The 25,063-nt window shown below is 50.3% G+C and overlaps 10 protein-coding genes across 10 annotated transcripts; 5 read left to right on the top strand and 5 right to left on the bottom strand.

Moving 5' to 3' along the window:
• Positions 1 to 562: 562 nt before the first annotated feature.
• On the top strand, positions 563 to 2,441 carry ASPWEDRAFT_121049 (D-3-phosphoglycerate dehydrogenase; the record flags this gene model as incomplete). The annotated part of the gene is made up of 3 exons (XM_040829042.1): positions 563 to 815; positions 871 to 1,107; positions 1,141 to 2,441. 3 exons carry the CDS (start codon positions 563 to 565, stop codon positions 2,439 to 2,441), a joined length of 1,791 nt encoding a protein of 596 aa, XP_040684206.1.
• Positions 2,442 to 2,724: 283 nt separating this feature from the next.
• ASPWEDRAFT_121336 (glycoside hydrolase family 43 protein) lies at positions 2,725 to 3,751 on the top strand (the record flags this gene model as incomplete). Its single annotated transcript, XM_040829069.1, has 2 exons — positions 2,725 to 3,392; positions 3,448 to 3,751. The coding sequence occupies 2 exons, from the start codon at positions 2,725 to 2,727 to the stop codon at positions 3,749 to 3,751; spliced, it is 972 nt and encodes a 323-aa protein (XP_040684205.1).
• A 131-nt stretch (positions 3,752 to 3,882) lies between these two features.
• Positions 3,883 to 5,524, bottom strand: ASPWEDRAFT_177180 (uncharacterized protein; the record flags this gene model as incomplete). Its single annotated transcript, XM_040831620.1, has 2 exons — positions 3,883 to 5,432; positions 5,503 to 5,524. 2 exons carry the CDS (start codon positions 5,522 to 5,524, stop codon positions 3,883 to 3,885), a joined length of 1,572 nt encoding a protein of 523 aa, XP_040684204.1.
• Positions 5,525 to 7,130: 1,606 nt separating this feature from the next.
• On the bottom strand, positions 7,131 to 8,558 carry ASPWEDRAFT_46130 (uncharacterized protein). The gene is made up of 5 exons (XM_040836698.1): positions 8,481 to 8,558; positions 8,355 to 8,399; positions 7,953 to 8,297; positions 7,730 to 7,885; positions 7,131 to 7,659 (listed from the first exon to the last, which is right to left on the bottom strand). The coding sequence occupies exons 2-5, from the start codon at positions 8,388 to 8,390 to the stop codon at positions 7,354 to 7,356; spliced, it is 843 nt and encodes a 280-aa protein (XP_040684203.1). The 5' UTR covers positions 8,391 to 8,399; positions 8,481 to 8,558; the 3' UTR covers positions 7,131 to 7,353.
• A 282-nt stretch (positions 8,559 to 8,840) lies between these two features.
• Positions 8,841 to 13,391, bottom strand: ASPWEDRAFT_164773 (HECT domain protein). The gene is made up of 3 exons (XM_040829890.1): positions 13,045 to 13,391; positions 9,235 to 12,970; positions 8,841 to 9,187 (listed from the first exon to the last, which is right to left on the bottom strand). The coding sequence occupies exons 1-3, from the start codon at positions 13,251 to 13,253 to the stop codon at positions 9,065 to 9,067; spliced, it is 4,068 nt and encodes a 1,355-aa protein (XP_040684202.1). The 5' UTR covers positions 13,254 to 13,391; the 3' UTR covers positions 8,841 to 9,064.
• Positions 13,392 to 13,613: 222 nt separating this feature from the next.
• ASPWEDRAFT_46128 (putative C2H2 finger domain protein) lies at positions 13,614 to 15,554 on the top strand. The gene is made up of 3 exons (XM_040836697.1): positions 13,614 to 14,014; positions 14,076 to 15,297; positions 15,356 to 15,554. Exons 1-3 carry the CDS (start codon positions 13,917 to 13,919, stop codon positions 15,371 to 15,373), a joined length of 1,338 nt encoding a protein of 445 aa, XP_040684201.1. The 5' UTR covers positions 13,614 to 13,916; the 3' UTR covers positions 15,374 to 15,554.
• Positions 15,555 to 15,827: 273 nt separating this feature from the next.
• On the bottom strand, positions 15,828 to 18,701 carry ASPWEDRAFT_46126 (putative DUF21 and CBS domain protein (Mam3)). Its single transcript, XM_040836695.1, has 4 exons — positions 18,146 to 18,701; positions 17,850 to 18,063; positions 17,121 to 17,790; positions 15,828 to 17,066 (listed from the first exon to the last, which is right to left on the bottom strand). Exons 1-4 carry the CDS (start codon positions 18,416 to 18,418, stop codon positions 16,004 to 16,006), a joined length of 2,220 nt encoding a protein of 739 aa, XP_040684200.1. The 5' UTR covers positions 18,419 to 18,701; the 3' UTR covers positions 15,828 to 16,003.
• A 1,092-nt stretch (positions 18,702 to 19,793) lies between these two features.
• Positions 19,794 to 22,765, top strand: ASPWEDRAFT_716851 (uncharacterized protein). Its single transcript, XM_040839194.1, has one exon. The coding sequence runs from the start codon at positions 20,042 to 20,044 to the stop codon at positions 22,463 to 22,465; it is 2,424 nt and encodes an 807-aa protein (XP_040684199.1). The 5' UTR covers positions 19,794 to 20,041; the 3' UTR covers positions 22,466 to 22,765.
• On the bottom strand, positions 22,516 to 22,947 carry ASPWEDRAFT_177174 (uncharacterized protein; the record flags this gene model as incomplete). The annotated part of the gene is made up of 1 exon (XM_040831619.1): positions 22,516 to 22,947. The coding sequence occupies one exon, from the start codon at positions 22,945 to 22,947 to the stop codon at positions 22,516 to 22,518; it is 432 nt and encodes a 143-aa protein (XP_040684198.1).
• On the top strand, positions 22,766 to 24,076 carry ASPWEDRAFT_716852 (uncharacterized protein). The gene is made up of 3 exons (XM_040839195.1): positions 22,766 to 23,341; positions 23,398 to 23,478; positions 23,539 to 24,076. The coding sequence occupies exons 1-3, from the start codon at positions 23,065 to 23,067 to the stop codon at positions 23,946 to 23,948; spliced, it is 768 nt and encodes a 255-aa protein (XP_040684197.1). The 5' UTR covers positions 22,766 to 23,064; the 3' UTR covers positions 23,949 to 24,076.
• The last annotated feature ends 987 nt before the right edge of the window (positions 24,077 to 25,063 follow it).

Here is a 25,063-nt window from a genome sequence, read left to right as displayed (position 1 = left end):
ATTGGCCCGAATGCCATAAGATCTCCTGGTGACCTTGAATCCTTTGGTAGAGGATCATCGAACCTTGGAGGACACGAATCGCCAAACAAATTTACTCTACCCCGCATCCCCAGAATCCTGGGCGCTCTCGTGCAGCCATGAAGCGGACAAAGTGTATCCTGAGCAGCAATATGTGCACCTTCGATTGGCCCGTTTCATACAGGACTGATTAGACACAGTGAAATGCATATCATGTTTCCTTTAAGACCACGGCGTGCATTGTTGATCAAGTCAAAGCCCCTCTATCTGGGTTGATTATATTGGACTTATGCTGGCCCATCGGGATATCTGTCGCAGACACATATGGCAATGATGATCCTAGTACATCAATTGGCGAGAGCAGCATGCTCAACCATGCAAGAAGTTCTCCTCGCTGTGCCTCACATGAGCAGATAATGACTGATCAGGGTACTTAAGGGCTGGTTTCCCGTCTTTATCTCTTATTCTCACTTGGCTTTCTTGAGTACCAATATTCCTGCCAATCAATTAGATTTTTCACTTGGAGCAACTTTATTGCTTTCCAATGCCTTCTGCTAGGAACCTTACTTCCAGGGTACTTGTGCCAGAGAAGCTGTCTCCCGATGGACTGGCACTTTTGGGGGGCTCTTTAGAAGTGGATGAGCGTAAAGGACTGAGCGCTGATGAGCTCCTGGAGATTATCCCTGAATACGATGGACTGGTGGTACGGTCAGAGACAAAGGTCACAGCTGAATTGCTGCATGCTGCCAAGAGGTTGAAGGTGGTTGCCAGAGCCGGAGTTGGTGTGGATAATGTTGGTGAGTGGTTAAACATTGGCCCCAGTATCATATTGAAATACTAATCAACTTTTAGATGTGGGAGAAGCTACCAAGCTTGGGATCGTTGTCGTCAACTCCCCATCGGGCAACATCGGGGCCGCTGCAGAGCATACCATAGCCCTAATGATGGCCATGGCGAGAAAGATTCCCGAAGGCTGTAGCAGTCTTAAAGAGGGTAAATGGGAGCGAAGCAAGTTCGTTGGCGTCGAAGTAAAGGGCAAGACCTTGTCAATTATTGGACTAGGAAAAGGCATGTTGTTTGATCTCAGATGTCTCTAAGTTCTTTCAGCTGACCGTCATACAGTCGGATTGACGGTTGCAAGACTCGCCAAAGGTTTGGGAATGCATGTCAACGCCCTGGATCCATATGCTCCCCCTGCGCTCGCGGCATCCGCTTCCGTCACGCTTGTATCGTCTCTTTCGGAGCTGCTAGCTAGTGCTGATTTTCTTACCATTCATACGCCCCTGATTGCATCGACCAAGGGTATGATTTCAACATCAGAACTCTCCCAGATGAAGCCTGGTGCACGTATTTTGAATGTGGCCCGCGGAGGGACGATCGATGAAGCAGCGCTCTTTGAAGCTCTGGAATCAGGACATCTAGCCGGTGCTGCCATCGATGTGTTCACATCTGAACCTCCAGCTCCGGACTCTACGGCCGCGAAGCTGATTTCTCACCCCCGAACGGTAGCGACGCCGCATCTGGGGGCATCAACGGTAGAGGCTCAGGAGAATGTCTCTATCGATGTCTGTGAACAGGTCCTCCAGATTCTAGACGGTTCATTGCCTCGGAGCGCGGTAAACGCACCACTCATCTTGCCAGAAGAATACAGCAAGTTGCAGCCATTTGTACGGCTGGTTGAAAGAATGGGAAGCCTGTATACGCAACACTACGCTTCTTCGGCTGGAGGCTCGATGACCCGGAACACATTCGATCTTGTCTACCATGGTGAAGTAGCAAATATCAGCAACACCCGGCCTCTTTTCGCCGCATTGATCAAAGGCTTGATGGCTCCGATCAGCAGCTCCGATGGTGTCAACATCAACATTGTGAATGCAGATTTGGTAGCGCGGGAACGCGGCATCATTGTGAACGAGCAACACTCACGGGATCCAGCAGATCATTCGTACTCATCACTGGTGACACTTGTGGCTCGTCCACCCTCGCGAGCGTCCTCGCGTGCTCCAGGTGAAAGTGCGCCGTCTTCAACTCGCCTTGAGACACAGGGCCAACGAATCATCTCTGGAACATGTTCTGGAGACCAGCCCTTGATTAACCGACTAGGGCGCTTCGAGACTTCCTTTGTACCGGAAGGTACATTGATGATCTGCGAGAACTACGATTCTCCAGGCAAGATTGGAGTAGTGGGTAGTATCCTCGGACGGGAAGGAGTGAATATCAACTTCATGACAGTGGCTCCAGTGTCCAAGAAGTTCAGTGGTGATGGGGCAGGGCTTGCTGATGGGCCTGGACAGAAGAAAGGGGATATTGAGAAGGAGGCATTGATGATTCTTGGAATTGACAAAGTAGTGGAAAGAGGAGTGGCCGATGCACTGGTCAAGGAAGGAGGCGTGTTGAGTGCGACTGCAGTTTGTTTGATATAGACTGATGCTATGCGGCGTATGGGTTATGGTATTCAACTACCGGGATTATCTAGATATCTTGTTTAGATCGTTACTTAGATGTCATCAACATCATCAATATAATTGTTACAGATTAAATAATAATCTAATGGACAATTGTACTCTGACTCTGATTGCCGGAATATTAATCTCGATCATGCGCCCTGCATGTCACGAGGTCACATTCCTTGCAGCTCCTGTCTTCAACTCCTCAATCTCCTCCACTTCCAGCTAGACAACATCATCACCTTCACCATCATCAACAATGCACCTCATCGACAAATTCACCTCTCTCCTCTCCCTCCGCTCCCTTACCACCACCTCAACCCCCCAATCCCCCCTCTCCTCTCCCCATGCCACCAACCCCGTCATAAACGGCTGGTACGCAGACCCAGAAGCCCGCATCTTCGACTCCACCTACTGGCTCTACCCAACCTACTCCGCAGCCTACGAAGACCAAACCTTCTTCGACGCCTTTTCCTCTCCCGACCTCCTCTCCTGGACCAAACACCCCGTCATCCTGAACATAACCAACATCCCGTGGTCCACTAATCGCGCAGCCTGGGCCCCTTCCGTCGCATTCAAAGATGGCGAGTACTACATGTATTTCTCCGCCGGTGACGGGGCGGGGATCGGGGTTGCGAGATCCACCACGCGCCGTCCCGAGGGCCCGTTCGAGGATGTACTCGGAAAGCCCCTCGTGCCTGAGACGGTGTACGGTGCGGAACCGATTGACGCGCAGATCTTCCTCGACGATGATGGACGCAATTGGTTGTATTTTGGGGGCTGGAGTCATGCGGTTGTGGTTGAGTTGGGGGCGGATATGGTTTCGCTCAAGGGGGAGTATTTGGAGATTACGCCCGAGGGGTATGTTGAGGGGCCGTGGATGTTGAAGAGGGGTGGGGTTTATTATTTTATGTATTCGGTTGGGGGGTGAGTATTCCATGCTTTATTCGTTTGATGTTTTATTGATGTGCTGACGATGTAGATGGGGCGATGATTCGTATGGCGTCAGTTATGTGACTGGATCTTCGCCGACAGGGCCGTTTAGCAATTCGTCGACGAAGATTCTATCTGGGAATAGTGAAGTCGGTACCAGTACTGGGCATAATAGTGCGTTCACGCCCGATGGACAGGATTACTATATCGTCTATCATCGACGATTTCCCAACGACACGGCGAGAGATCATCGCGTGACTTGTATAGACCGGATGCAGTTTGACGAGCAAGGCAATATCTTGCCTGTGGAAATCACTACTACAGGAGTCGAGGGGAGACCTCTATCATCATGATTGTCAATATATTTTATAATTTCTTTCTGTGCAGTGGTATATAACAATATAACCCATTTTGTACACTCTCAAACGCCAAACGATCGTATGATATAATAATGCCGAAAAGATAATGAAAAGCAAAGGGTATCTCAAAACATGGAACTCCGCTTCTTAGCCAGCTTCGCTTCATCATTCGAATTCTTTCTAAATCCAAAGAAACTGCTCTTCTTCTGATGCAGCTGGGCCGGCTTAGTCGCCGCCGGTTTGGTGGCTGCTACCGGTTTCGCCCCCGATGACACGGGTATTGTTTCAGGTTGTGGTGCAAAACGCACCGCCGATTTCCATCGTGCATCATGTCCTGGCGACGCCATATACGGACTGGGGCCCATATGCGGCACCGATGGGGAATGGTAGTGGTAGTATCGCTGGTCGTGAGCGGCACTGTTACGCATAGGCCTACTACTAGCCTGCTGCTGCTGGGGTCGAGGTGGTGGCGTTGGTCTGGGTTGCTGCTGAGCCGAGCGCACTTGCTGCTCTTCGCGGCCGTAGATTTGTTGTAGCCGTTTAGTTTCCTTGTCGATTTCGGCTTGTTTCTCGGCTTTTTTCTTGCGGCGCGCATTCTCCTCGGCTTCGAGGAGCTTTTTAGTTTGTTTTTCTTCGGCTTTGCTAGGGGGTGCTTGTTTGGTTGTTGGCGGGCCCTGGGGTCGTTGTTGGCCCTGAAGTCCTTGCGGACGTTGTTGCCCCTGCGGTCGAGGTCCTTGTCCCTGTCCTTGTCCTGTTGGACGGGCATTTGCATTGAGTCCCCCAGATAGAGCTGGCTCGGACCTGTGCTTCCCCTTCTCGTTACTGCTGAACAAAGCAGCAGGAGGCGTGTTCGTGAGAGCGACAGGTGCTTGGATAGGAGCAGGAGTAGGCACAGGCGCAGGCGCAGATGCTGCAACAGGCTTCCTAGCCGTCGCATGCGAAATGCGAAAAGCATCCTTCATGGGTGTAAAAAACACATCCCGGATAGCCACAACACCCAACAAAAGCACCACCTCCAGACCCTTGAAGTCCTCCATTTCCACCCGGTATAGGTTAGGCTCGTACATGGTGAGTTCGCGGAGTCCCTTGAACATCGACACGATGATATCGGGCTCTTTGTTTTTCGTCTTGGCCTCGGGGATTGTGCTCGTTTTTCCGGACATGAAACATGTCATGTCCTTGGACAGCTTGCCATCCTTGCGCCAGTTGAATTTGAGCTTGGGCGTGACGTCCGCGACGGAGGGGTCGGTCTGTGTGCGATCCAGACTTGACGAGGAGGGTTGTCGGAATGTGCGCTGGGGCATCTCAAACTCCCATGTCGCGGCCGAGTTCCAAGTCTTGGGCTTGTGGCGGACGACGATTTTCTGGTCGGGGTTGTAGAGGTGGATGGTGAACTCTGTGGGGAGGATGGGTTCAGGGGGAGGAGCGACGCCATTATTCTGGCGGATAGCGTCAGCCGAGAGACTGGGTTGTGTCCATTCGGGTTCGATCAGGACTTCTCCGTAGAGAATGTCAGGGACGTAGGGGTCGTAGAGGGCAACGGCGTAGCGGTTCTTGGAGGAGGGGGAAGCCGGGTCGGGATAGCGGAGGGAGTAGGCAGGGTCGGGGTCGTTGCCATGTTGGCAGAGATAGATGGAGAGGAGGTGTTTATCCTTGGTGTTTTTGAGATAGAAAGCTGATGGATGTTAGCCTGGATAAAACTGATAAAACCTGCAGAATCTGGAACGGTAGAGGGAATGACGTACTGGGCAGGCTTTCGTCGAGCATCGTGGGTAAACAAAGGTCTAGAATCCCCCGTATCCAATGATGCAGGCAGATAAAGATGAGTTAAACACAAAAAAGTTAATGAGAGGCCATTCAGCGAGACGTCAACGCATGGAATTATAAGGAAGTCGGCGAGAAGCTCAGCAGAAGAACAGATGGAGTCGCTGCCACTGCGCCACGGGGTGATCGGCGGCTATAAATAGCGTCGTCTGCATCGTCGTCATCTTCTGATTGTTTTTTCTTTTATCTACGATGAAGATGAGGTATCTATTCGATATTCAATAGTTATCCTTAATTATTGAATGCTAAGATAGATAGTATGCATTATGGCTATCCCTCAATTCAACAATACCATCCCAATATCCCTCAACAAGATCAATATCAACAGCATCAAAGCTGACGACGCACCAGGCATCCAGATTATCAAATCCACAATGCAATCTACATGGCGTCGTCAGTGTCGGACAAAACGCAGAGATCAACCTCGCTGCCTGGGATTGATTACTGCAGATTCGATATAAGGTAGGCTGTGAAATAACTTAGGCTTCAATATTCCCTTTTCGGTCAGTCTGGAATTGAATCCTTCAATCTCACTGCATTGCACTACATTGCCCTGCATCCAGGCTTAATCAATAACAAATCTGTAACCAGCAGTTAGTTTGGTTTTTTATTTGATTGATCAAGAAGGTTACATACTTTGTTTTTGGGAAAATGAAGCCAACACAGGCGAAATAATCTATAGTCGTCAGCAGAGATGCGGTGTAGACGTACCTGGTGGATATTGCGATGATCATCTAAACTGCTTATTGCCGGATCCAAAGAATGAACTAAGTATTTCATTCATTCTGGATGTTTTTCTTGTATCGAAAAGGATATTCTCTATGTCTGTCAGCCAAAGAAAGGGCGGATATACCTGATACCTTCAGAATTTCAGTATAGCAGAAGCAGTAATATCCTGACAAATATCAGCACGTCCTTCAATAAAGAGAAAAGAATTGGACTCATTGATTCATCAGCGCAAATTTCACTGAACTGGACAAGTCACGATAGCATCAACTCCTGGATAGAATCATCATTTCCTCTTCAAGAGAAAGAAGAATGGAACTCATTAGCCTTATTGAGCAATAACAATAACCATAAGAGGGGTCAACATCATGACCTAAATCATCGTTAGTACAGTTCCTCATTCAGGGAGGAAAAGAGATAATAAACTCATGAGATGTTCAGTATAAGGTATATTCAATAAGATAAAGCATCATCTGTATCCATATTAGCCGTGAGGATGGAGGAAGACTTACCTCGTCGTCCTCTTGGATAGCATCGACAATATTAAACCTGGAGAATTCATCAGCTTTTGTATATCTTTTGGATGGACTCACCGGTGTTTGTAGATTCAACAGAAGATCAGGATAGATGATGGAGATGATGATGATGATGAAGATAGAAGATTTGATCGTAGATTTGGGTCTTCTTATAGACAACTCGAACAATGAATGCATCTTCCTTTGTTGGATATTTCGATACAGCATGCGCAGTTCGGCTTCAAGTATGAATAATGGCCATTGTCTGGCGTCCTTGAATGCTTCGAGAATATCCAAAACACCAGCATAAAAGAATCTGATACATGATTCGATTTCTTTCTTCACTTCGATTGATTGAGACTCGAAACTCCTCTTTGTTTACCCATTCAGCACGAATATAGCCTCGTTCGATTCTTTCTTTTCTTTTATTCTTCAAGTCTACCAAACAAAGAAATGCACAACCCGCCATCTATTATCTATCTACAATAAATTCCAAAACAATCAATCAATCACCCCTCATTATCGTCGCTTTCATGCACTGGTTCCCGGTTCGTCGGCGGTCGCTGCCGCTGCCTCCTCTGCCTTCGCTGCCTCTCTCTCCTCGATACTAAGGTGCAGGCCTTGATCATTCCATCCCTGCGTCCCGTTTCTGTAAAGCGACTTCTGTCGCTGTCGGTCTGCCATCGGTCCGTCCTTGCCACGGCGATGGCGCGACTCTTCCGTCTCGACCAGACTCGCATTGTCCCCGTCTAGTTCGAATCCTTCTAGGTCTTCGGTGTGTGCCTCGTCGGAGAATGTGTACGTGCGGTATTCGGTGTTGGTCCATCCAGTTCCTTGTTATACAATTAGCACGGTAATTCTTTCATCCTGGTCCCAGTAAACAAAGGAAGGAAGAACCCATACCCTGGTATAAACTGCTGTCCTCCCAGTCATCGGTGAAGTAATGCAAAAAGCCTCCGTGCGTAACAACGACAATCTCTTTCTCGGGTCTCGCCTTCAGCCACTGTCGAGCTGCCCGGGCACGTTGCTTAATCGCGTGGTTGGTAGGTGCATAGCGTCCAGTCTATCCAACATCCTCATTGTCAGTTCACCTGCAACAAAACCTCCCACCCTCAAAAGTCATAACCAACCTTAACATTCCACCCATCCTGCACAAGCCCCAAATCAACCGGTAACCCCTTCTCCTCCATCTCCTTCCTCAACACATCCGGATCACTCCCCGTATCACATGCGACGTTACTAGACTCCTGCACATCCGGGAGCGCAATCAATTTCACCGCGCTGTTTTTCTGAAATACAGGCTCAAACGACTGCAGAGCGGTATAGATAGTGCGGCGCAGTGGCGAAGCAACAACCAGCTCTATCGAGTCGTGGTTGGGGAAGTTTTTGCGGAGGATGCGGCATTGCTCGTGGCCCAGGTCCGTCAGGAGGGGGTCGGGGATAACGTGGTTTGCGACGGAGAGGTTGTGAACGCCCTGTGCTGTGGATTAGGATAATTCTCTAGCATCAGTTGCGTCGCGTTAATAGCTTACCTGGGCATGGCGGACGCAGTGGATGACGGGAGGCATTTTTTGTCTCTAATGGGTTCAAAAAAAGGGTCAGACCTTGAAACGTGGGGTAGCGGGGTACAGATCGGGTCTCACTGAGGACAAACGTACAGAATTCTCTAATTCTCGGATTCCAGAAAGAAAACAAATACCTGAGTAGGTGAAAGAAATTATTTTCAGGCTATCCAATGATGTAAATGAAGGGTTTCGATCGTAATGAAGAAGGAGAGTTTGCGACCCTGAGTCAATCCCGCGATGAACCGTGGTGTCTGGGTGGCGATCACGGAGTACCTAAGCTGCTTGCACCTACCCCCTCGGAGATTCAAGATGATGCACAAGAGCTGAGAAATAATTATAACATCTAGGTCCGCGTGATATTAAAGATTTTTAAATGAAGACAATCTCATCCCACCCCCACACAAGCGAAGACGCTACAGTCCGGGGAAAAGTACTCCGAGAGCATCCCTGGCAGGTTTGACGAGTATCGATTACGAATAGCTTCACGAGAGAATTTGCTTATTCTGAGTGAATGTGTGTATGTATATATACTAACAATGCACATCTAGGGTATTCTATAGTACGCCCGCAATTACGCTGCCAACACAGGATGCAAAATCCATAGTCATCGACCGAACTTGATCCAACCAATTATCGCTTTTATTAAGAATAAATCCCGAAACCAATGCAATGCAGTCTCATGCAACGCCAAATCCCCGGGCGTTCTCTAGCGCCTTGTTCAGCTTCTCTTCCAAAACATCCCTCGACGAATACTCCGACAGGAGGAGCCGGCCAAAACAGGTCAAACTGGTCGGAAGGCGCTAGAACGGTCAGCAATGATGTCAACAGAAATTGACAGAGAACTTACAGCATCACCCACGCCGTTCTTTTGGATAACAAACATGATGCTCGAAATCCCATTGACTGGAATACGATCACTGGCCGTGACAAACTCCAACAGCTGCGCCTTCTTTTCGGCTGAGTAACCCTGGACTATATTCCAAAAGTCACAAATTACAGGGTGGTTGGGTCCAAAGCCACCCTCATATCTTGCATGGCGCTCTAACTCTTTCATGTCAATCTCCTGGATTCCTTCCACCACGGTCTTCAGAGCCTCCGGTGTAAATATCGACAGGGCCGATCGATCAAGGCATGTGTAGAATCCCCGCGCAAATGCCTCGAATTGAGCGCGAATTGACTTGTCCGTCAGCCAAAAGATGTAGTCTTTGACAAACTGGTGTCGATTGGCGTTGGTCACAAGGCAAGCTTCGTCTGATGGTGGAGTGGGTGACTGGAGAGGGATCGAAAAATCTACGGATTTCGCCAGGTCTCCGTGGGACGAGGATGCGCGGGAAGCGAGATCGGCTGCCGTCGCCGCCAGCGATGATGGAGGACTCATATCCAGATGGTCCTTATAGTGCGGCACCTCTGACCACGCCGTCGAAAGCGCTGGCCGGCCTCCGGACTGCATGGCCCTAGACGGCAAAGGCCACACGGCGTCTCTGTCAACTCGTTGCATGTCAACCGTCTCGACACTCCCAAAGGCCTCGAAGCTAAATTCATATGTCCGCATGAAGATATCGCCCACATCGCCATCTTGCCATGTCAACAGGTCTCCAAGACCTCTGGTAAGCTCGGGCCAGCCATCCTGGATCTGATCTAGCTGCTTCACCTTGAGCCCCAGCAATTTGCGATAAAATGCAATTGGGAAAGTCACCGGAAGAGTCAAACCATTGTAGACCGCAAGAGACATCAGGAGTCCGAGAAGCTCGAACTTGTACAGCGGCTCCCACGAACCTGGCTGAAACCACGAGTTGCGTGTCCGGGCATCCATTGTGAACATGCCGTAGGCTGGGTCCAACGCTTCTGCCATGAGCACTCGGAAAAATTCTTGCTGAACACCACCATGATCAAGACCCTCCTCGCCTTCGTCCATTCCCATTTGCACCTTCAATGGACGCATCAGCTCTCGCTTCTCACGTCGCCATAGCTGATTGAGGGAGTCGGTGACAACATTGTCACGACGCACGACGAGCACAAGGTATGTCGACATGGATGTCTTCATTCGTGCCAACAAACTTACATCGTCATGAACGGGGATGGTTCCAAATGCAGTCTGCGTCACGTGTCTTGTAGTAGTCATCGCGGATTCGTAGTATCGGGACATGACTGAATAATTGAGAGCGCGGAAGTAAATGACCAGTGATGAAGGAGGGAAAAGGAACGAATATGACAGCAGGTGCATGGTTTTGTTATTCGACAAACTTTCCAGCCACTCCACGGGCATCTCCAAAGGGTCCAACCTCTCCGCAAGAAACGGTGTGTGGAAATCTTCCGGAACAAGACCCAGTCGGTTACGTTCCTTGTACAATGAGGAGAGTATCTGCACCGCGCCTCCAACAGCACTGCTTCTGGAAATTTCGGGGTTACCGTCCCACTCCCTGAGCAAGAGAGTGCGAATCCACTCGGCGATTAGAGCTGGAGCACCTGGCGATTGCGGAGTAGAGGCATCCACTTCAGCTGCCGATGAACCATGATACTTGCTGAGATTGTTCACAAGCAGATCCAGGACACTGGTCTTATTCTGCTTGATAGACTCGTGTGTATAAGGTTGACGAGTTTTTGAAATCTCATGAAACACCACCCGAGCGGTAAGAGCGCGCACCAAGCGGTTCATCAACCGGAGAGCCAATTCATGCTCCAACTTGTCGGTGACCTCAACAATCAATCGAGCACTTGATGTAGGGAGTTTTTGGATTTCGGCATTTGAAGTCACAGCCCCAATACCGCGCATTTGGATTATTCCTCGCCAGGTTTGCGCATCTATTTGCGGAATAGCGCTGATTAATGCGAGTAAGGTGACTGTTGCAATATCGGCGGCATTGGAATCGGTAACATGTTCATTCCCTGAGTCGGATGCTCGACGAGTAACTATGGGAGCAGATACAGACACTCCCATGGTTGAATTGGTTGATGAGCGGCGCGACTGTCTGCCTGAGGTCGACAATTCCTTAGGGGGAACGAATAACTTCTCCAATGAGCTCCACAAGCTGTGCAAAGCAATATCCCATGGGCAGATAGTGAAAAGCCTGCGTAGAGATGATTGCAATTGTTGAAAATCCAAGGAAGTATTCGTCGCTTTTTGCTTCGTTTCAACCGGGTCTTGCGTTTCTTTTCGAAAGGAGTGCAGAACCTGCTTCGCACTACCTAGGGTATAGAACACAGTTTGGGCAACAAATGCAAATACTTGGCGCTGACGGGGTGTCGCAAAGTGCCACTCTGAATCTTCAAAGTTACCAGCAGACTCCATAGAGGCCAGCTCGTCTCGCCATGTTTGTGCTTCTTCTTCAGACTGAACCATCATCTGCCCTAACCCTTCAACTATTTCACTAGTGAGATGCGTGACTGTCTGGACGGTAGAGGTGGTATTGCGTTTATGGCGTTGACTTTTACGTCTAGGCTTGGATTCGCTGGGAGACTGCGCCTCTGAGGGAATCCGATCATGAGAAGCTACAATTGGCTCTTCCTGATTCTCAAAACACAAGGCATCATTCAGGACTTTCGTGCCATCCCAAGAAACGCGTCTAGGCTTTTTGTGCTCCTCTTGGAGGGAGATGCTATTTGTATCCCCAATCCTCCCACGGTGCTTTTGCGGACGATGTTTCAACGCCGGTGGGGAAGGCATGCTGACGAACTCGTTGGTACTTGTATGCGTGTTGACTGAGAGTTTCCGTGCTGGCTTGCGCTCCGGGCGACCTTTTTCTTCAAGGCTTGATCTGGAACTTGGACGCCACTGATCAACCTCAGTGAGCGACAGTCGTTTAACCTGTTGATTTGGGAATTTCACCTCCACCGCCGTAGGCTGGCCGCCCGAGAATCGTGTAGACGGGGTATTAGGACCACTTCCAGTAGATCCGCTATGCGAGGTTGTACGCCCCATATTTGGTCGTTTTTCTGCACCCGTGTGCCCTTGGCTGTAACGGCCCCCCGGTTTTGGTGACTGACCGGGAGTTCGAATGGACGAGAGATCAGGGCCGGGTTGAAATTTCTCTGGGGATCGTCGTAAAGGAAGCCATTCCACCATTCGTAAAGACAACGTATCGAACAGGTTCTGAGTAAAAGACTTCGGATCTTTCATCTGGTGCGTTGCGGCATTATTATCATCATCCTGTGCATCGTCGTGTTGGGTGTGCGTATCCGAGCGAGGTGATCGAGCAGCCGTAGGGTCATCTGTCAGGTTTGAAGAGACTGTATCTTTTCCTATATGAGTTTGGCCTGTCGAGGTACTATCCCGACCCCCATTATGATCTAACCGCGACGATTCGCCATGTTCCGCGATTGTATCTTGTCCGGGAAGAACGCGGCTTCTTCGTTTCGATCGACGTGAATTATCTTGTGCCAAAAATTCCGATGGGACTCTAGGCGCGTTCCGACAAAGACCATCCTCCGCATTGTCCAAGCTCGCGAGGTAACAAGCCAGTGTTCGGGCACTCAACTCGGTGTAACGGCGAAAAGGACCTTCAGTCACCCTCCTCCGGTAGCTGGCGCAAGTTGGGGTATGGCAGCCGGGATCCTGACATCCATAGAGAACCTGGTTTTTGTACCTTCATATCGTAGAACAAACGGTTAGCTCTTGTTTCGCCCTACCGCGATGTATCAATTCTCAGTTGATACTCACCTGCGGACTAGTAGATTGAATTGTCTCCGTCGTTCATCTCTACACCACGGCAGAACCTGGGAAGGATCCGACACTTCGACGGTATTTTGTACAATAACTTCGGGGGCATTTGGAGGGAGTTTCGATCGTTGGAACTGTGGCCTGTCGATGCCACCAGAGGACCGAGAAACATCGGGAGAGCCCACTGAAGCTCCGCGGAGCCTGGTCATCTTATTGTTCGCAAGCTGGGCGCATACCTAATCCGCTGAATAACAGCAAACCTAAATATCTCGCCTGTTTGCTGTAACACTGGAGCGGAGCAAATGTCGAAATAGGCAAGCGTTGTGGTGATGACAGCGCTGTCCTTTGGCCTGGAGGCTGATATCATCCGGGGCCATCGCCGGTCCGCCACTGTGACTAGCGGCGGCAGCCTCAGGTGCCAAGGCTCGGGTGCTGACTCAGTGCGGAACATTAATAATCCCGATAGTGCAACGCTAGCCCTAATGCGGAAGTAGTACAATAAGGTCACGTGGATTAACGTCATTGCCACCGCCCAAACAGGAAAAGACGAGGATTTTGTGTGGTTCGAAGAAAGTCGGAGATGCTGGATTATTAAGAATGACACAGCGAGGATCAGGCGACGATAACTAGGCAGTCTCGGCTTCATCTTCATCTTCTTTTCATCTTTCTACGCAGGTGTCCCCGGACAGTTCTCTCATCTGCCTCTTATCACCTTTTGTTATCGCTCAATCGCATCCGACCGAATCTTTCGATACCCCGCTTGAGTATTTATCACACAACAGATCTTTTTTCCCGCCGTCGATCACGGCAATCCTCCTCCTCTCCACCACGTTTTTTCTTTATCGGACCGCAAGATAGAGACTTTCACAAAAATGTCTTCAGCCGCACCCGCTCCCTATACCTGCAACACTTGCCTTGTGGCTTTCCGCAGCAGCGATGCGCAGCGGGATCATATGCGCAGAGACTGGCAGTATGTTTCCCTTTACTTTTCTTCAGCCAACACATGAGATAACTAAGACCATTTTATCTAGTTTGTATAATGTAAAGCGTCGCATTGTCTCTCTGCCCCCCGTTCCCCAGGAATTGTTCAACGAAAAGGTTCTCGTCGCCAAAGCTTCAACCACCGCTGCCGCCGCCAAGGCATCCTTTGAAAAGACATGCGTCGCTTGCCAGAAGACTTTCTTCAGCGAAAACTCGTTCCAGAACCATGTTAAGAGTTCCAAGCACAAGTCTCGCCAAGCCAAGGCCAACAAGGAGCCTGCCGACGACACAGCTTCCGTCATGAGCTCGACCTTCTCCCTCGGAGAACCCATCAACAAGCCCCGCGACGGCGAGGCCGATGTTTCCAAGGTCGCCGACAACCTCAAGAAAACCACCATCCAAGAAGAAGGAGAAAATGATGAGGAGATGGAAGAAACTGCCGGTGTTGAAGAGTACTCTGCATCGCGCTGTCTTTTCTGCAACCACGAGGCCTCGGATATCCAAGAGAATGCCGACCACATGCTCAAGACCCATGGCATGTTCATCCCAGAGAAGGATTACCTCGTCAACATCGATGGCCTCGTCCACTATCTCTACCGCAAGATCAACGAGAACAGCGAATGTCTTTACTGCCATGCTATTAAAAACAGCCCCGCTGCCATCCGGACCCACATGCGCGACAAGGGTCACTGCATGATTGCCTTTGAAACTGAAGAGGAGCAAATCGAGATCGGTCAATACTACGACTTCCGAAGCACATACGAGGATGACGAGGACGAATCCATGAGCGACTCTCCAGAGGCCGGTGGAGTGAAGGTCTCAGACGGCGATGAGGAAGGCGACGGCTGGGAAACCGAAACTTCGGCCTCCTCCGTCGACGAGGATGAAATGGACTCGCACAAGAAGGCCCCCGTCATCTACCAAACCGATTACGAACTTCACCTGCCCTCCGGCCGCAGCGTCGGCCACCGTTCGCTCGCCCGCTACTTCCGCCAGAACCTGCACAACTACCCCACAGCCGAAGAACGCCAGGCCCGACAATTGGCTATTGAAAACGGAGAGATCGAAGAGGAACAAAAACCCAGAGGCCGTAACCAGAACCGTGCCCTCATCAGCCGTGCCAATGGCGGAACAGGCATGATTGGTGCCTCGGACGCTCAGAAACAGGCCGTGACCACAACAGAACGCAAGGAGAGAGCTAGGGCTACACGACAGGAGCTTCGATACACCGCTCGCATCAACAGAGCTGCCAACCACCAGAAGCACTACAGAGTAAGTCCCCACATTTTCATTCATCCCCAGTATCAAATATATCTAACCCTCTCGATAGGACCCTCTCCTCCAGTGATCTACTCATCAACTCTCATCCCGATACCAGACGAACTCGTCCACAAAACAAAAAAAATTATTCAATCTTTTCACTTTGGGAAATGGTCTACGGTTCTGTTTTTTATGGTCATGACGACGATGAATTATATAGAGGGGTTTTCTACTCTTTGCCATGGTTGCCCAAAGGGGCTGGCTTTTTTCAGTTTAGTCTAGTTAGTTTATGGAGTTGGTTACATTGGTCTCTATGTATTGATGAGGGAGGTTCACAATACCAAATATTACAAAAGTTATCATGTTTATATCTTTTAGTTTGAAGTGTGATGGAGAAAGTCTAGTAGATAATAGTCTTGGTATAGCATAGTAAAACAGATAAAATTGACTAAAGTCAGTAGAAATATATGGCTCTTCACACACAGATAGACATGAAGAATAGAAGAAGAATAAGTTATACGACTTGAGGTGACATAGACAAGGCACGCCCGGTTCTTTTGATCTCATGACAATCCGAATCAACATAGGCCGGTAATTCATACACACATTGGTTCGACTTTTAGAAGATATTTTGTTTATTGCGCACGAAATATATGTTTTGAAACAAGCGTCACCTTGAACGGCAAAGGGACAGATAGTTCACAATGACCGGAGGTCATTATGATAAGAGAGGCTGCTCTTCTGCCTTACGATCCTCGGACGCCTTGCTGGAGGCGTTATGGCGCTTTCGTCGGCGACGGCGTTTCTTGGTTGCATTCGAGCCTTGTTTCGCGTTTTCTGGCCTGTCATCATCGTCGTCCTGTCCGTCTTGATGAGCGCGAGATTTCTGCTTGAGGGAAGCCCGTGCTTCGGCATCTGATGAGCTGGTGCTGGTCGTGTGGAGGACAACTTTACGGATCCCATTGACATCAATCACTTGCTCCGTGATGCTGCCACTACGAGCCGGGCCACGATGCAGATAGGCGCTGACTTTACGATCCCCAGACTGAGAATCCGAGGAACGCCGACTAGCATCTTCACTTCCCTGTCCGTTTTCGATGATATGCTCTTCACGTACTTCGTGGACGGGTTCTGGAATCGATACCTGCGGGCCGTCTTTGGCCAGGGCAGGCTCATCTTTGGGTCGATCAGTTGGGACATCCATGGTGCCGTAGCCCACCTTTACTGCGTAGGCTCCATCTTTAGCATCGACCCCGGCGGACTGCAGAAGCCCAGCTCCAATGCCCCCTGATAGGTCCAATACCGGGGTTTGGCGAGACTGGGATTCCGACCTACTCACTCCAGAATCGATATCGGTCTGTGCGGATCGGCTGGGAGAGCTGTTGGCTCGCTTGATTTTCACGTTTTGGTATCGAGTCTGCCGCGGACGACTTGCCAGGTTGGATGGTCCTAGGTGCTTCAGATGTTCGCGGATTTCATCTGTGGCACCTCGCTGGGTCCATGTTTCTGCTGAATCCGATAACCTGTTGGTACTAGGCTTGCGCAGCTGGAAACGGGGAGGCGGCGCTTCGACTGAGCTCCGGCGACGTTCAGTCGTAGTCTTGGATGCTCTAGATGTTTGAGGTTCAATATCCGTATTAATCAACTGGCCTTCGGAAACAGGTATCCTAGGAGGCTCCTCCACAATTTTCCCCTTGGGGACCCGGGACTTGGGGGCGGGTGCCATTCGTCGAATGGCCTTGTGGACATCGATGAACACATCTGATTCATCGATAATTTCTCTAGAAAAAGAGTTAATAAGAAAACCAAGCCAAATCCACTGATTTCAAACTTACTCGCCAATCAGCTCCTCGATAACATCTTCCAGTGTGACAACACCCAAAACTCCACGATCCTCGCTGGGATACTCAGATACGAGAACCATGTGAGACTTGCCCTCCTGGAAGAAGTTGACAATGTCCAAGCAACTTGTCTCCGGGCGGGTCTCGGGCAGGGTAGCCAAGGCAAAGTCACGCACCCGCTTGCCGTCCTCCGGGTCGTAAGTGATTAGCATCTTGACGAGGAGCATACCGACAAAGTTCATAGGGTTATCTGGAGCATGGATTGGAATACGAGAGTATCCCTGCGAAAGAATCATATCCATGGTGTGCTCGTCGAGAACGGTATCGGCCGACATGGTGAAGACATCTTCCATCGGAGTCATGATGCTACCGACTGCCTTTTCCTTCAAATCCAAGACGGCACTAATGATGGTGACTTCATCGGAGTTGAGCTGTTCTCCAGCCTCGCCCAAGGTTTTGTGCAATGTGACCAACGTCTTCAGTCCAGCCTTTTTGTAAATTGTACCATGGTCTTCGCCCAGGAGTCGATCAAGGAGTTTGGCGACAGGCCAGGCGACGGGAGACATGATATACATCAGGGCCAGGACACACGGGGCCATCCATGCACCGATGGGAAGACCGTAGCGGACACATATCGACTGAGGAACGATTTCACCGAAGATGACTAGAAAAAACACAACGATGAGCATGGAGACAGCGAGAAGACAGAGACTATGGTTTTACCGATCAAAGCAGTACTCCCCAGAACTGCAGGCCAACCACCTCCAAGGGTTCGATCCAGGACGATAGGCAGAGATTCGTTGGTGATGACATTGCTGAGAAGGAGGGTGACGAGAACCCAATGCTTTCCTTTCTTGAGGAGATTGAGCACGCTAGCGGCATTTTTTCTTTCGTGGGCTTCGCCGGAGGTTTGAATGACTTGCAGATAGACCTCATCCTGCACAGCATCAAGAAATTTGATTAGACCCGATTGGTTCCAAATAACACCGTGACACCAAACAAACACATGGAGGACATACCTGGCCCATCAAGGCAATTGTCAGACCGGCAAACGCACCACCGCTCAGGACGAGGGCGGCAGAGATACCCAAATTCAGCCATAGCTGAGGGTCATCGACGGTCCCCTCTTCGGAGCGGGTAGCATAGTTGTTGTTGTTATTATTGTAGGATGAGGAACCCTTGAAGGTCGGGGCGGCTGAGATGAGGGGCAAGAGAGAGAGGACAAGGAGTTTGGCGAACCCAAGAAGAACAGGCCGGGTGGCCAGATAACGGTTCGAATAAGGCGTAGCCATCACAGGCGGGCAAGCGGAGAGGAAACAGATATGGAATTACTGGGCGGACATCTTTATAGGCGAACTTGCGGAGATGATCTAGTGCCGGCGCAAGATGACGGGGCAAATGACGTCTCCCTATTATATGGAGTGATCCGGGTAAAGATAAGGCGACCAGGGCGGATCAGGGGAGAGAGGAAAAAAGAAGGGAAAACCACGGATGTAAAAGGATAGACAGCCCGCACAGAAGATGAGAAAGAGTGGATTGAAGCTGGAGCTGGGCTAAAGCGAAGCTGAAGCGAAGCTGATGCTCAGGGAGAAAAAAGAGAAAGAGGGAGAAACGCGAGGATCGGCCGTGTTTGCGGCGATTGGGTTTGGGCCAATCAGAGGAAGCTGAGTCATCACACTGCTGCTGAAGACATTCAGGAATGCTGGTGATCTAGATATGTTAGATGCAGACAGATGTCTTATAAAGAGAGTCATAATATCCAACAATAGTTGCAGTTGATGGAAATGGACTTGTTGGCTGTTTGGATATATCTTCAACCGAACAGCATGTGGAGTTGATATTGAGTGCACGGATGTCTTCAGCCCTAATACAATCGACATGCAGAACTAGCTCTGCAGTATCAGATTCATCGGACTGAATACTACTAGCCAAAATACTTGAAGCTATTAAAGTATGGTAAGATCGGAAATATCCGAGGTGATTTGGACGTCCTACTCTGGCTAAAGAGGAATAGCTCTAGGTACTCTGGTTGTACGCTGTTTATATATCTGTCACTGGTTCATCTCTTGCTCCACCAACCTAATTAAGTTCTACAAAGTGCAACTAGTACCCGATTATACTATTCTTATAAAGCTTGTATTTTTAATGAACCTGTTAGTATTTTCTAGGGTTAAAAGAGAACCAATTCAGCTTACCGTAGTAGTGGGATGTCAGAGCAGACCAAACAAAATCGTCTTTGATGTCGTCCTCTTCCCCAGCAACAACAGTGGATATTTTGATATTGGATATCTTCCCATATAAGCATCAAGAGCCAGACAATCTCACCAGAAAAAAAATTCCCTCTTCCCCCTCCTTCTTCTCCCCTCTCTTCTTTCTCTTCCTTTCCTCTTCCTCTTCTTTTCTGGAATCCCTCTCGTAGAGACAAACGTAATGTTATCTTTCCTACCTCATTCACTGAGCTCAGAGACCCACCTGATAGTAACAGTAACCCTCCCTTCTTCCCTTTGTAGCGTTACTTGAGGCGATTCACCCGGAAATTCCCTCATCTCTGCCGTCTGGATGATATCAAAAAGACCCTGTGACTCGACCTGGTGGAGATGTCCGTTTCGCTTCCTCGCACAAGGCCTGACTGTCTGAATTCTCTCTCGTCTCATTGACCTTTACTGGATATTCGCTCGTAGATGCCCCACTTTCTTCCCAGGGTTGCCTTTCTGGGAATTCTGTGACTCCATTCCCTCTGTTGTCCCCCTCGCCCTCTCTCTTTTTTCTTCTTCCTCTTCCTCTTCCTCTTTCTTCTCTTCTCCTCTTCACACCAGTCAGGTACTCATTATCATCTTCTTTCAAGATCCCGCTGCAGCTTCAAGCTGTTTTTTCATCTTTCTTTATCTCTCCTCTTTTCTCTCGTCAGCTTCAAAATGACGACTTTGTTTGAGCAGCAGCTCTTGTTTGGGCGTATGTACCCAGAGGACTTAGAGCCAGAGGCCTCCAATATCCTTGCCGACTTCTTCATCGCCGATCTCAAGGCAGGGCCCGCCGTCTTCTTCGCGGCGTTGGTCCTCCTCGGCGCCGTGGCGGGATATTGGGGTGACCTCGCCCCATGGCTCTCGGTCACTGGGTCGTCGCTCGCCCTCTCTCTTCAAGCCGTGTTGACCGGTGTTGCCTCGCTGCTTCGGCAGCTGTTAGCCGTTCGTTCGTGGCAGGGTCTCCAAACCATGCTTCTTGACGTCAAGGGACGACTTACTAGGCCGATTCTCCATAGTCGATTGGTTTGCTTCGTTGCCTTCGTGTTTGATTGGGTCTTTCCTTTCAACAGCCCGATGACAACGGTGGCTATTGTCAGTGGTGCTTTCATCTGTGGGACATCCATGTACTTCGGTTTCCTGCTCCCTGTCTCTTGGTACCTGTACGGTGCATCCGCGGGTCTGAGAACAGCGAGTGTGGAGATGTCCCCGGCCTGCTGGCACGCTCTCCGCCGCTTCGATTTGGGATACCGTCAAGACCGCAGCCAATGGTTGGAAACCGCCTACTGCTTCGGCGAAGAGACGGCTTTGCAAGTGCGCGCGATTGCCTATGACGACTGGCAGCACTTTTTCGATGGTGAAGTTCACCACTGTCTCGTCCTCGCTTTCGTCGCCTCCACGATTCTTCTCGCTCTGCTAGGGGCGTGGTCGTGGGACCACTTCCAGCAAACCGTCGCCAAAACGACCGACAACAACACCAACAGCAACACCCTGATCCCCGCCCAGGAGCCCGAGGTTGCTCTCTGGAAGATTCTTGAGCCCTACCAGGCCGAGATCGACCAGATCAAAGCACACCTGGCCACGACAATCAACGAGCTCGAGCGAATCCGGCAACACCGTGACGAGGGCTGGGCTTGGGTTGAAAGACTCAAATCCGATTATGCCCAACTCTCGCAGATTCGGTCCGATGATACTGAAACCATCTTCGCTCTCCGGAGGGAGGTGATTCAGATCGGAGGGCAGCTCCGAGTGGCCAGCGAGTGTGAGCGATCCCTTTCTGTCAAGACAGCCAAGCTAGAACGTCAGCTAGCCGAAAGGGACCTGGTGGAGGGAGCTTCGCAGGGCGCAACCGAGGCGCTCAGCTCCCGTATCCAGCTTCTCAATGACGAGCTCGTCGCTCTCCGAGACCTTCTTGCTTCGGCAGAGTCTCGGAAGCAGCTTGTCGAAGCGGACCGCCAGAATCTCGCGCTCCGAAACTCCAAGCTTGCCGACCAAAACAAGGAGGTAATCGGCAAGTACGCGGAACTCAAGGCGTCGCACGACCGACTGGTCGTTCTCGCGACGCAGAACGAAGAAACCAACGCCAGGTACGAAGTATTGAAAGCCTCGTACGACCAATCTCTCGAACGTTTGCGCCAAACCGACAATGAGCGACACCAGCTCGCTCTCCGCAATCGAGAGATCTCCTCCGAGTGTGATGCGCTCCGAATCTCGCATGAGCAGCAAATCACCGCCAAAGCTGCGCAATACGCGGCGCTGCGAGCCTCGCACGACCGAGTGCGCGAACAGGCCCTCGTCCGCGAGCAGGCGGACATCACACGGGAGTACGAGAGCCTACAGGCTTCGACCGGCCAACTCCCTCATCTTCACGTCGCTTTATCGACACTCCAGCAGGAGCGGGATGAGGCCATTGCACAGGTTATGAGCCTTCAACAGCAATTGGACGCCACCACATCGGCGACGGATGAGGCCTTGGGGGAAGCCCAGCAGTCTGTTGCACAGGCTCGGGTGACTGAAGGGGCCCTCCGTCAAACGGTGGACGGAACCCAGCGTGCCTTTGACGAGGAACGCGCTGCCGCGACCGAAGCTAGGACGCAAGTCTCAAGCCTCCGTGAGGAGGTGGAGGATCTGCAGAGCAAAATCGGCATGGCCATGCGGGATGCGCAGCGGAGCCACGAGGAAGCGATGGCTTACAAGAATGCCATTGGCATTCTTGAACATCGTCTGTCCAAGTGGGAGCTGAGGGACAGCGCTCAAGAGATTCCCAAGCGGCAAACCGGCAACTTGGGGTCTATCTCAACCGCCCTTCAACAGAAGGAGGTGCTTGTCGCCCAACAGCAGGGGGAGATTAACGCCCTCAAGCTACAGCTCGCCCAGCCGGGCGCCGCCCAACCATCCGACAACGCCGCGATAAAAGCGAATTTTGAGAAGCTTCGGACTGCCCTTGACAAGGAACGGAGAGCCCGAACGGAGGATCAACTGCGGTGGGACAAACGGTGCCGTGAGCTGGAGGCTGACAACCAAAAGCTCCGGATTTCCATGTCCAACGCCGTCAGTCCCCGTCGACCGGTGCCCCGAAGTCCGCTTGCTCGTCCTTGATTTCCTACGGGACTTGTTCTCCCACTGGTCCCGGCCTGGGGGATTTACCTCTACGGCAACGGGTTCGTGGTTCTTGAGCAGTGTTTCTGAATCGAGGCCAAAGTTTGCATTACCGTGACGGGGTTTCGTTTTTTGCAGTGCTCGCAGGTGGGTGCGGCTTGGGGTCCCCTTTTTGGGACATGTGATACTGCAATTGGTGGTGGGAGTTTGGTCTCCGGGATTGGTTTTTTCGGGGGATTTGGGGTGTCGTGTTTCCGAATCACATCGTAGGTGGTGGGTTGTGGCTTTGGGTCCCGTATGGGAATCTGCATTTGTGTTTTCGGTGCACCCGGTTTGGAGAGAGACCCCCCGTCTGGCACGCATCGTGGTGGGTTGTGGCTTGGGTCCCTTTGGGAACCTGCGCTGCTGGACGGGGGTTGTGGCAGTTCGTGTGGTTGATCCGCTTGGTAAGAGCATCCATCCAACTGGTCTGTCGATTGCATGCTAACAACTGTGGGGGTTCAGGTTACCGCGGCATCGAGATCTCGACACATCAGGACAAGTTCGCGTGTTGGTCCGTTTGGTAAGACATCCATCCAACTGTCTGCCTTTTCGATTGCATGCTAACAGCTTTCCTCGTCCAGACAACCGCGATGTCGAGACAAGCTCATGGAACCCGCTGTTCCGATCGAATCGGGAAGGTATCTACACGGGAATCTGGTTGTTTTGACTGCGTGATAACAGATTGCAGGGCCATGGCGACACCCTGCAGTAGGCGTGTGCCGGTGGGTGGGCTTGGGGTCCCTTATGGGACAGCACACGTCTGCTTCGGGGTCATGGTACCCTCGCTGTCGATGACCTCTGACGGATTGCTTCACAGCGGAAGACCACTGGCGAGTGAGAAACAACCGGTCGATGACAGTGCATATGCTAATGATATCGTGGTGCAACAGTTAAATCTCATCTGAAAACCATCGTTCGGAAACCGTCGCCGCCCTCCGTCATCGCAAAGCACGAATTCTATCTACAATCTGGTAAGACTGGGGATCTGGGCCTGTCTCGTTGGAGTCGGATTGGCTGACAAGAAGTCATAGTCGAAATCTTTGCAAGCTCGTGTTCTTGCTTTTCTTTTCTTCTTTCTTCTTTCTTCTTACTCGGTTGGAGTTGGTTTGGGCGTTTTGTCCTGTTTTGTTTTCTTTCTTTTTTTTTTTCTCCTCGTATATCGAGTCGAGTTTTTTTTATTTGTGTACAAAGTACTGCGCCCTTGCTTTTCTTTTCTTTTCCTCTTTCCTCCTCTTCATCGGGACCATCGCGTCGTTTTTTCTTTCTTGCATGCAAAAGTCTTGCTTCGTTACGGCTGCGTTATTTGAATCGCAATGGGATATCTTGCGCAAACCAGGCATTACCTTTATCTGTAGACCGTATGAGATCTTGTAGATACGATCAACGACTGAGAAGACTGAAGCTCAAAGTCTACAGCACCGAGTACGATCGAAGGAGATGAAGCCTTGGTTAACATCTGGATCCTGAGAAGAGCATGGTGAATAGTAATTGATGTCCTAGATAAAATAGGTTATAATCAAGCATATCATATTAGTCATGGCATCAGCATCTCAGCGACGACGATGCGTTGGACAGTGTCACAGTTGCGATGAAGTTGAAGTTGACTTTGAGTAACCGAGGTCGGATTGGCCAATCACATGTATTCCTACGGCCGTGATAATCCCAGATATGAAGGCGCATTCTTTACAATTGGGACCGCAATTGAGATTCATCGCTTTATGGAGAATTTATTGGAGTATTTGAGCCTTTTGAGTGTTTCGAATAGTTTCAGGGTCTTTGGCTGCTGTCATGTCGCTATGGATACACGCATAGATCCCAGATAGGACCGTGTGAAGTCGAACAATCACTAGATAAGTATACGAAGTAGACATAAAGGCATAAATAATCGAATTCTAAAGAAAAAAACAGCATAAATGAGCAGAGACAAGGCCAATATAAAGAAATTAAACAGGCCGACCGTAAATGAAATACGAATGGCATTCTATATGAGCCTTTGGCGCTGCTCTTTTTAGCCTGTTTCAGCTGTCCAGAAGAACTCCTCCTTCAGCCCTCTTTTTCATTCTCTCCATGTTTCATCTCCCATTCACCATTCATTCATTCAGTCATTATCCATTCCTTTCCTTGCTATTGTTGTCCTTGTTGACATTGTCGCATTCCTTCTTTTGTCACCCTCTGCTCTCCTTTTCCCCCATTCCATTCCTTTTCTTTTCCTTTCTTATCCTCGTGTCTCAACTCTCCGAGCCCCCGCAATCTCCATCTATTCCCGCCTGCGCAAAATACTTACGCGCGCTCGCAAGCCACCAACCCCTATCTTGGCACGATTCGAGGTAATCGTGGGCAAGTTCTTGCATATCGACTGCATAAAAAACTGCGACATCGTCGCAATCAAATGGGTCGCTGGTTCTGATCCTCGTTGGGTGATTTGGCGCCGTATCCTTCACTCTGCCCCCTTATCTGTATCCCACTCGCCCACGGCTTAAAATACCCCAAACGGTTATGCGCCAGTGATCCTCGTCAGTCGCCGATCAAACAAAAATTTTTATCTATTTGCCGCTG

This window comes from Aspergillus wentii, assembly GCF_001890725.1.
Source record: "Aspergillus wentii DTO 134E9 unplaced genomic scaffold ASPWEscaffold_9, whole genome shotgun sequence".
NCBI classification, from domain to species: domain Eukaryota; kingdom Fungi; phylum Ascomycota; class Eurotiomycetes; order Eurotiales; family Aspergillaceae; genus Aspergillus; species Aspergillus wentii.
This window is presented reverse-complemented; position numbering and strand designations above follow the sequence as displayed.

What these genes read in the sequence shown, in the direction of transcription:
- ASPWEDRAFT_46130 (XM_040836698.1), bottom strand. Translation starts at nt 8,390, where the DNA reads ATGCCTCCCGTCATCCACTGCGTCCGCCATGCCCAG. An exon ending in AGGATGGGTGGAATGTTAAG is followed by an intron (nt 7,886 to 7,952) that starts GTTGGTTATGAC and finishes GATGTTGGATAG; the next exon opens with ACTGGACGCTATGCACCTAC. An exon ending in GGGAGGACAGCAGTTTATAC is followed by an intron (nt 7,660 to 7,729) that starts CAGGGTATGGGT and finishes CTAATTGTATAA; the next exon opens with CAAGGAACTGGATGGACCAA.
- ASPWEDRAFT_164773 (XM_040829890.1), bottom strand. Translation starts at nt 13,253, where the DNA reads ATGACCAGGCTCCGCGGAGCTTCAGTGGGCTCTCCCGATGTTTCTCGG. An exon ending in TTCAATCTACTAGTCCGCAG is followed by an intron (nt 12,971 to 13,044) that starts GTGAGTATCAAC and finishes TACGATATGAAG; the next exon opens with GTACAAAAACCAGGTTCTCT. An exon ending in AGAACGGCGTGGGTGATGCT is followed by an intron (nt 9,188 to 9,234) that starts GTAAGTTCTCTG and finishes TGACCGTTCTAG; the next exon opens with CGCCTTCCGACCAGTTTGAC.
- ASPWEDRAFT_46128 (XM_040836697.1), top strand. Translation starts at nt 13,917, where the DNA reads ATGTCTTCAGCCGCACCCGCTCCCTATACCTGCAACACTTGCCTTGTG. An exon ending in CATATGCGCAGAGACTGGCA is followed by an intron (nt 14,015 to 14,075) that starts GTATGTTTCCCT and finishes CATTTTATCTAG; the next exon opens with TTTGTATAATGTAAAGCGTC.
- ASPWEDRAFT_46126 (XM_040836695.1), bottom strand. Translation starts at nt 18,418, where the DNA reads ATGGCTACGCCTTATTCGAACCGTTATCTGGCCACCCGGCCTGTTCTT. An exon ending in CAATTGCCTTGATGGGCCAG is followed by an intron (nt 18,064 to 18,145) that starts GTATGTCCTCCA and finishes GATGCTGTGCAG; the next exon opens with GATGAGGTCTATCTGCAAGT. An exon ending in GGGGAGTACTGCTTTGATCG is followed by an intron (nt 17,791 to 17,849) that starts GTAAAACCATAG and finishes TGTTTTTTCTAG; the next exon opens with TCATCTTCGGTGAAATCGTT.
- ASPWEDRAFT_716851 (XM_040839194.1), top strand. Translation starts at nt 20,042, where the DNA reads ATGACGACTTTGTTTGAGCAGCAGCTCTTGTTTGGGCGTATGTACCCA.
- ASPWEDRAFT_716852 (XM_040839195.1), top strand. Translation starts at nt 23,065, where the DNA reads ATGCTAACAGCTTTCCTCGTCCAGACAACCGCGATGTCGAGACAAGCT. An exon ending in CAGCGGAAGACCACTGGCGA is followed by an intron (nt 23,342 to 23,397) that starts GTGAGAAACAAC and finishes GTGGTGCAACAG; the next exon opens with TTAAATCTCATCTGAAAACC. An exon ending in CGAATTCTATCTACAATCTG is followed by an intron (nt 23,479 to 23,538) that starts GTAAGACTGGGG and finishes AAGAAGTCATAG; the next exon opens with TCGAAATCTTTGCAAGCTCG.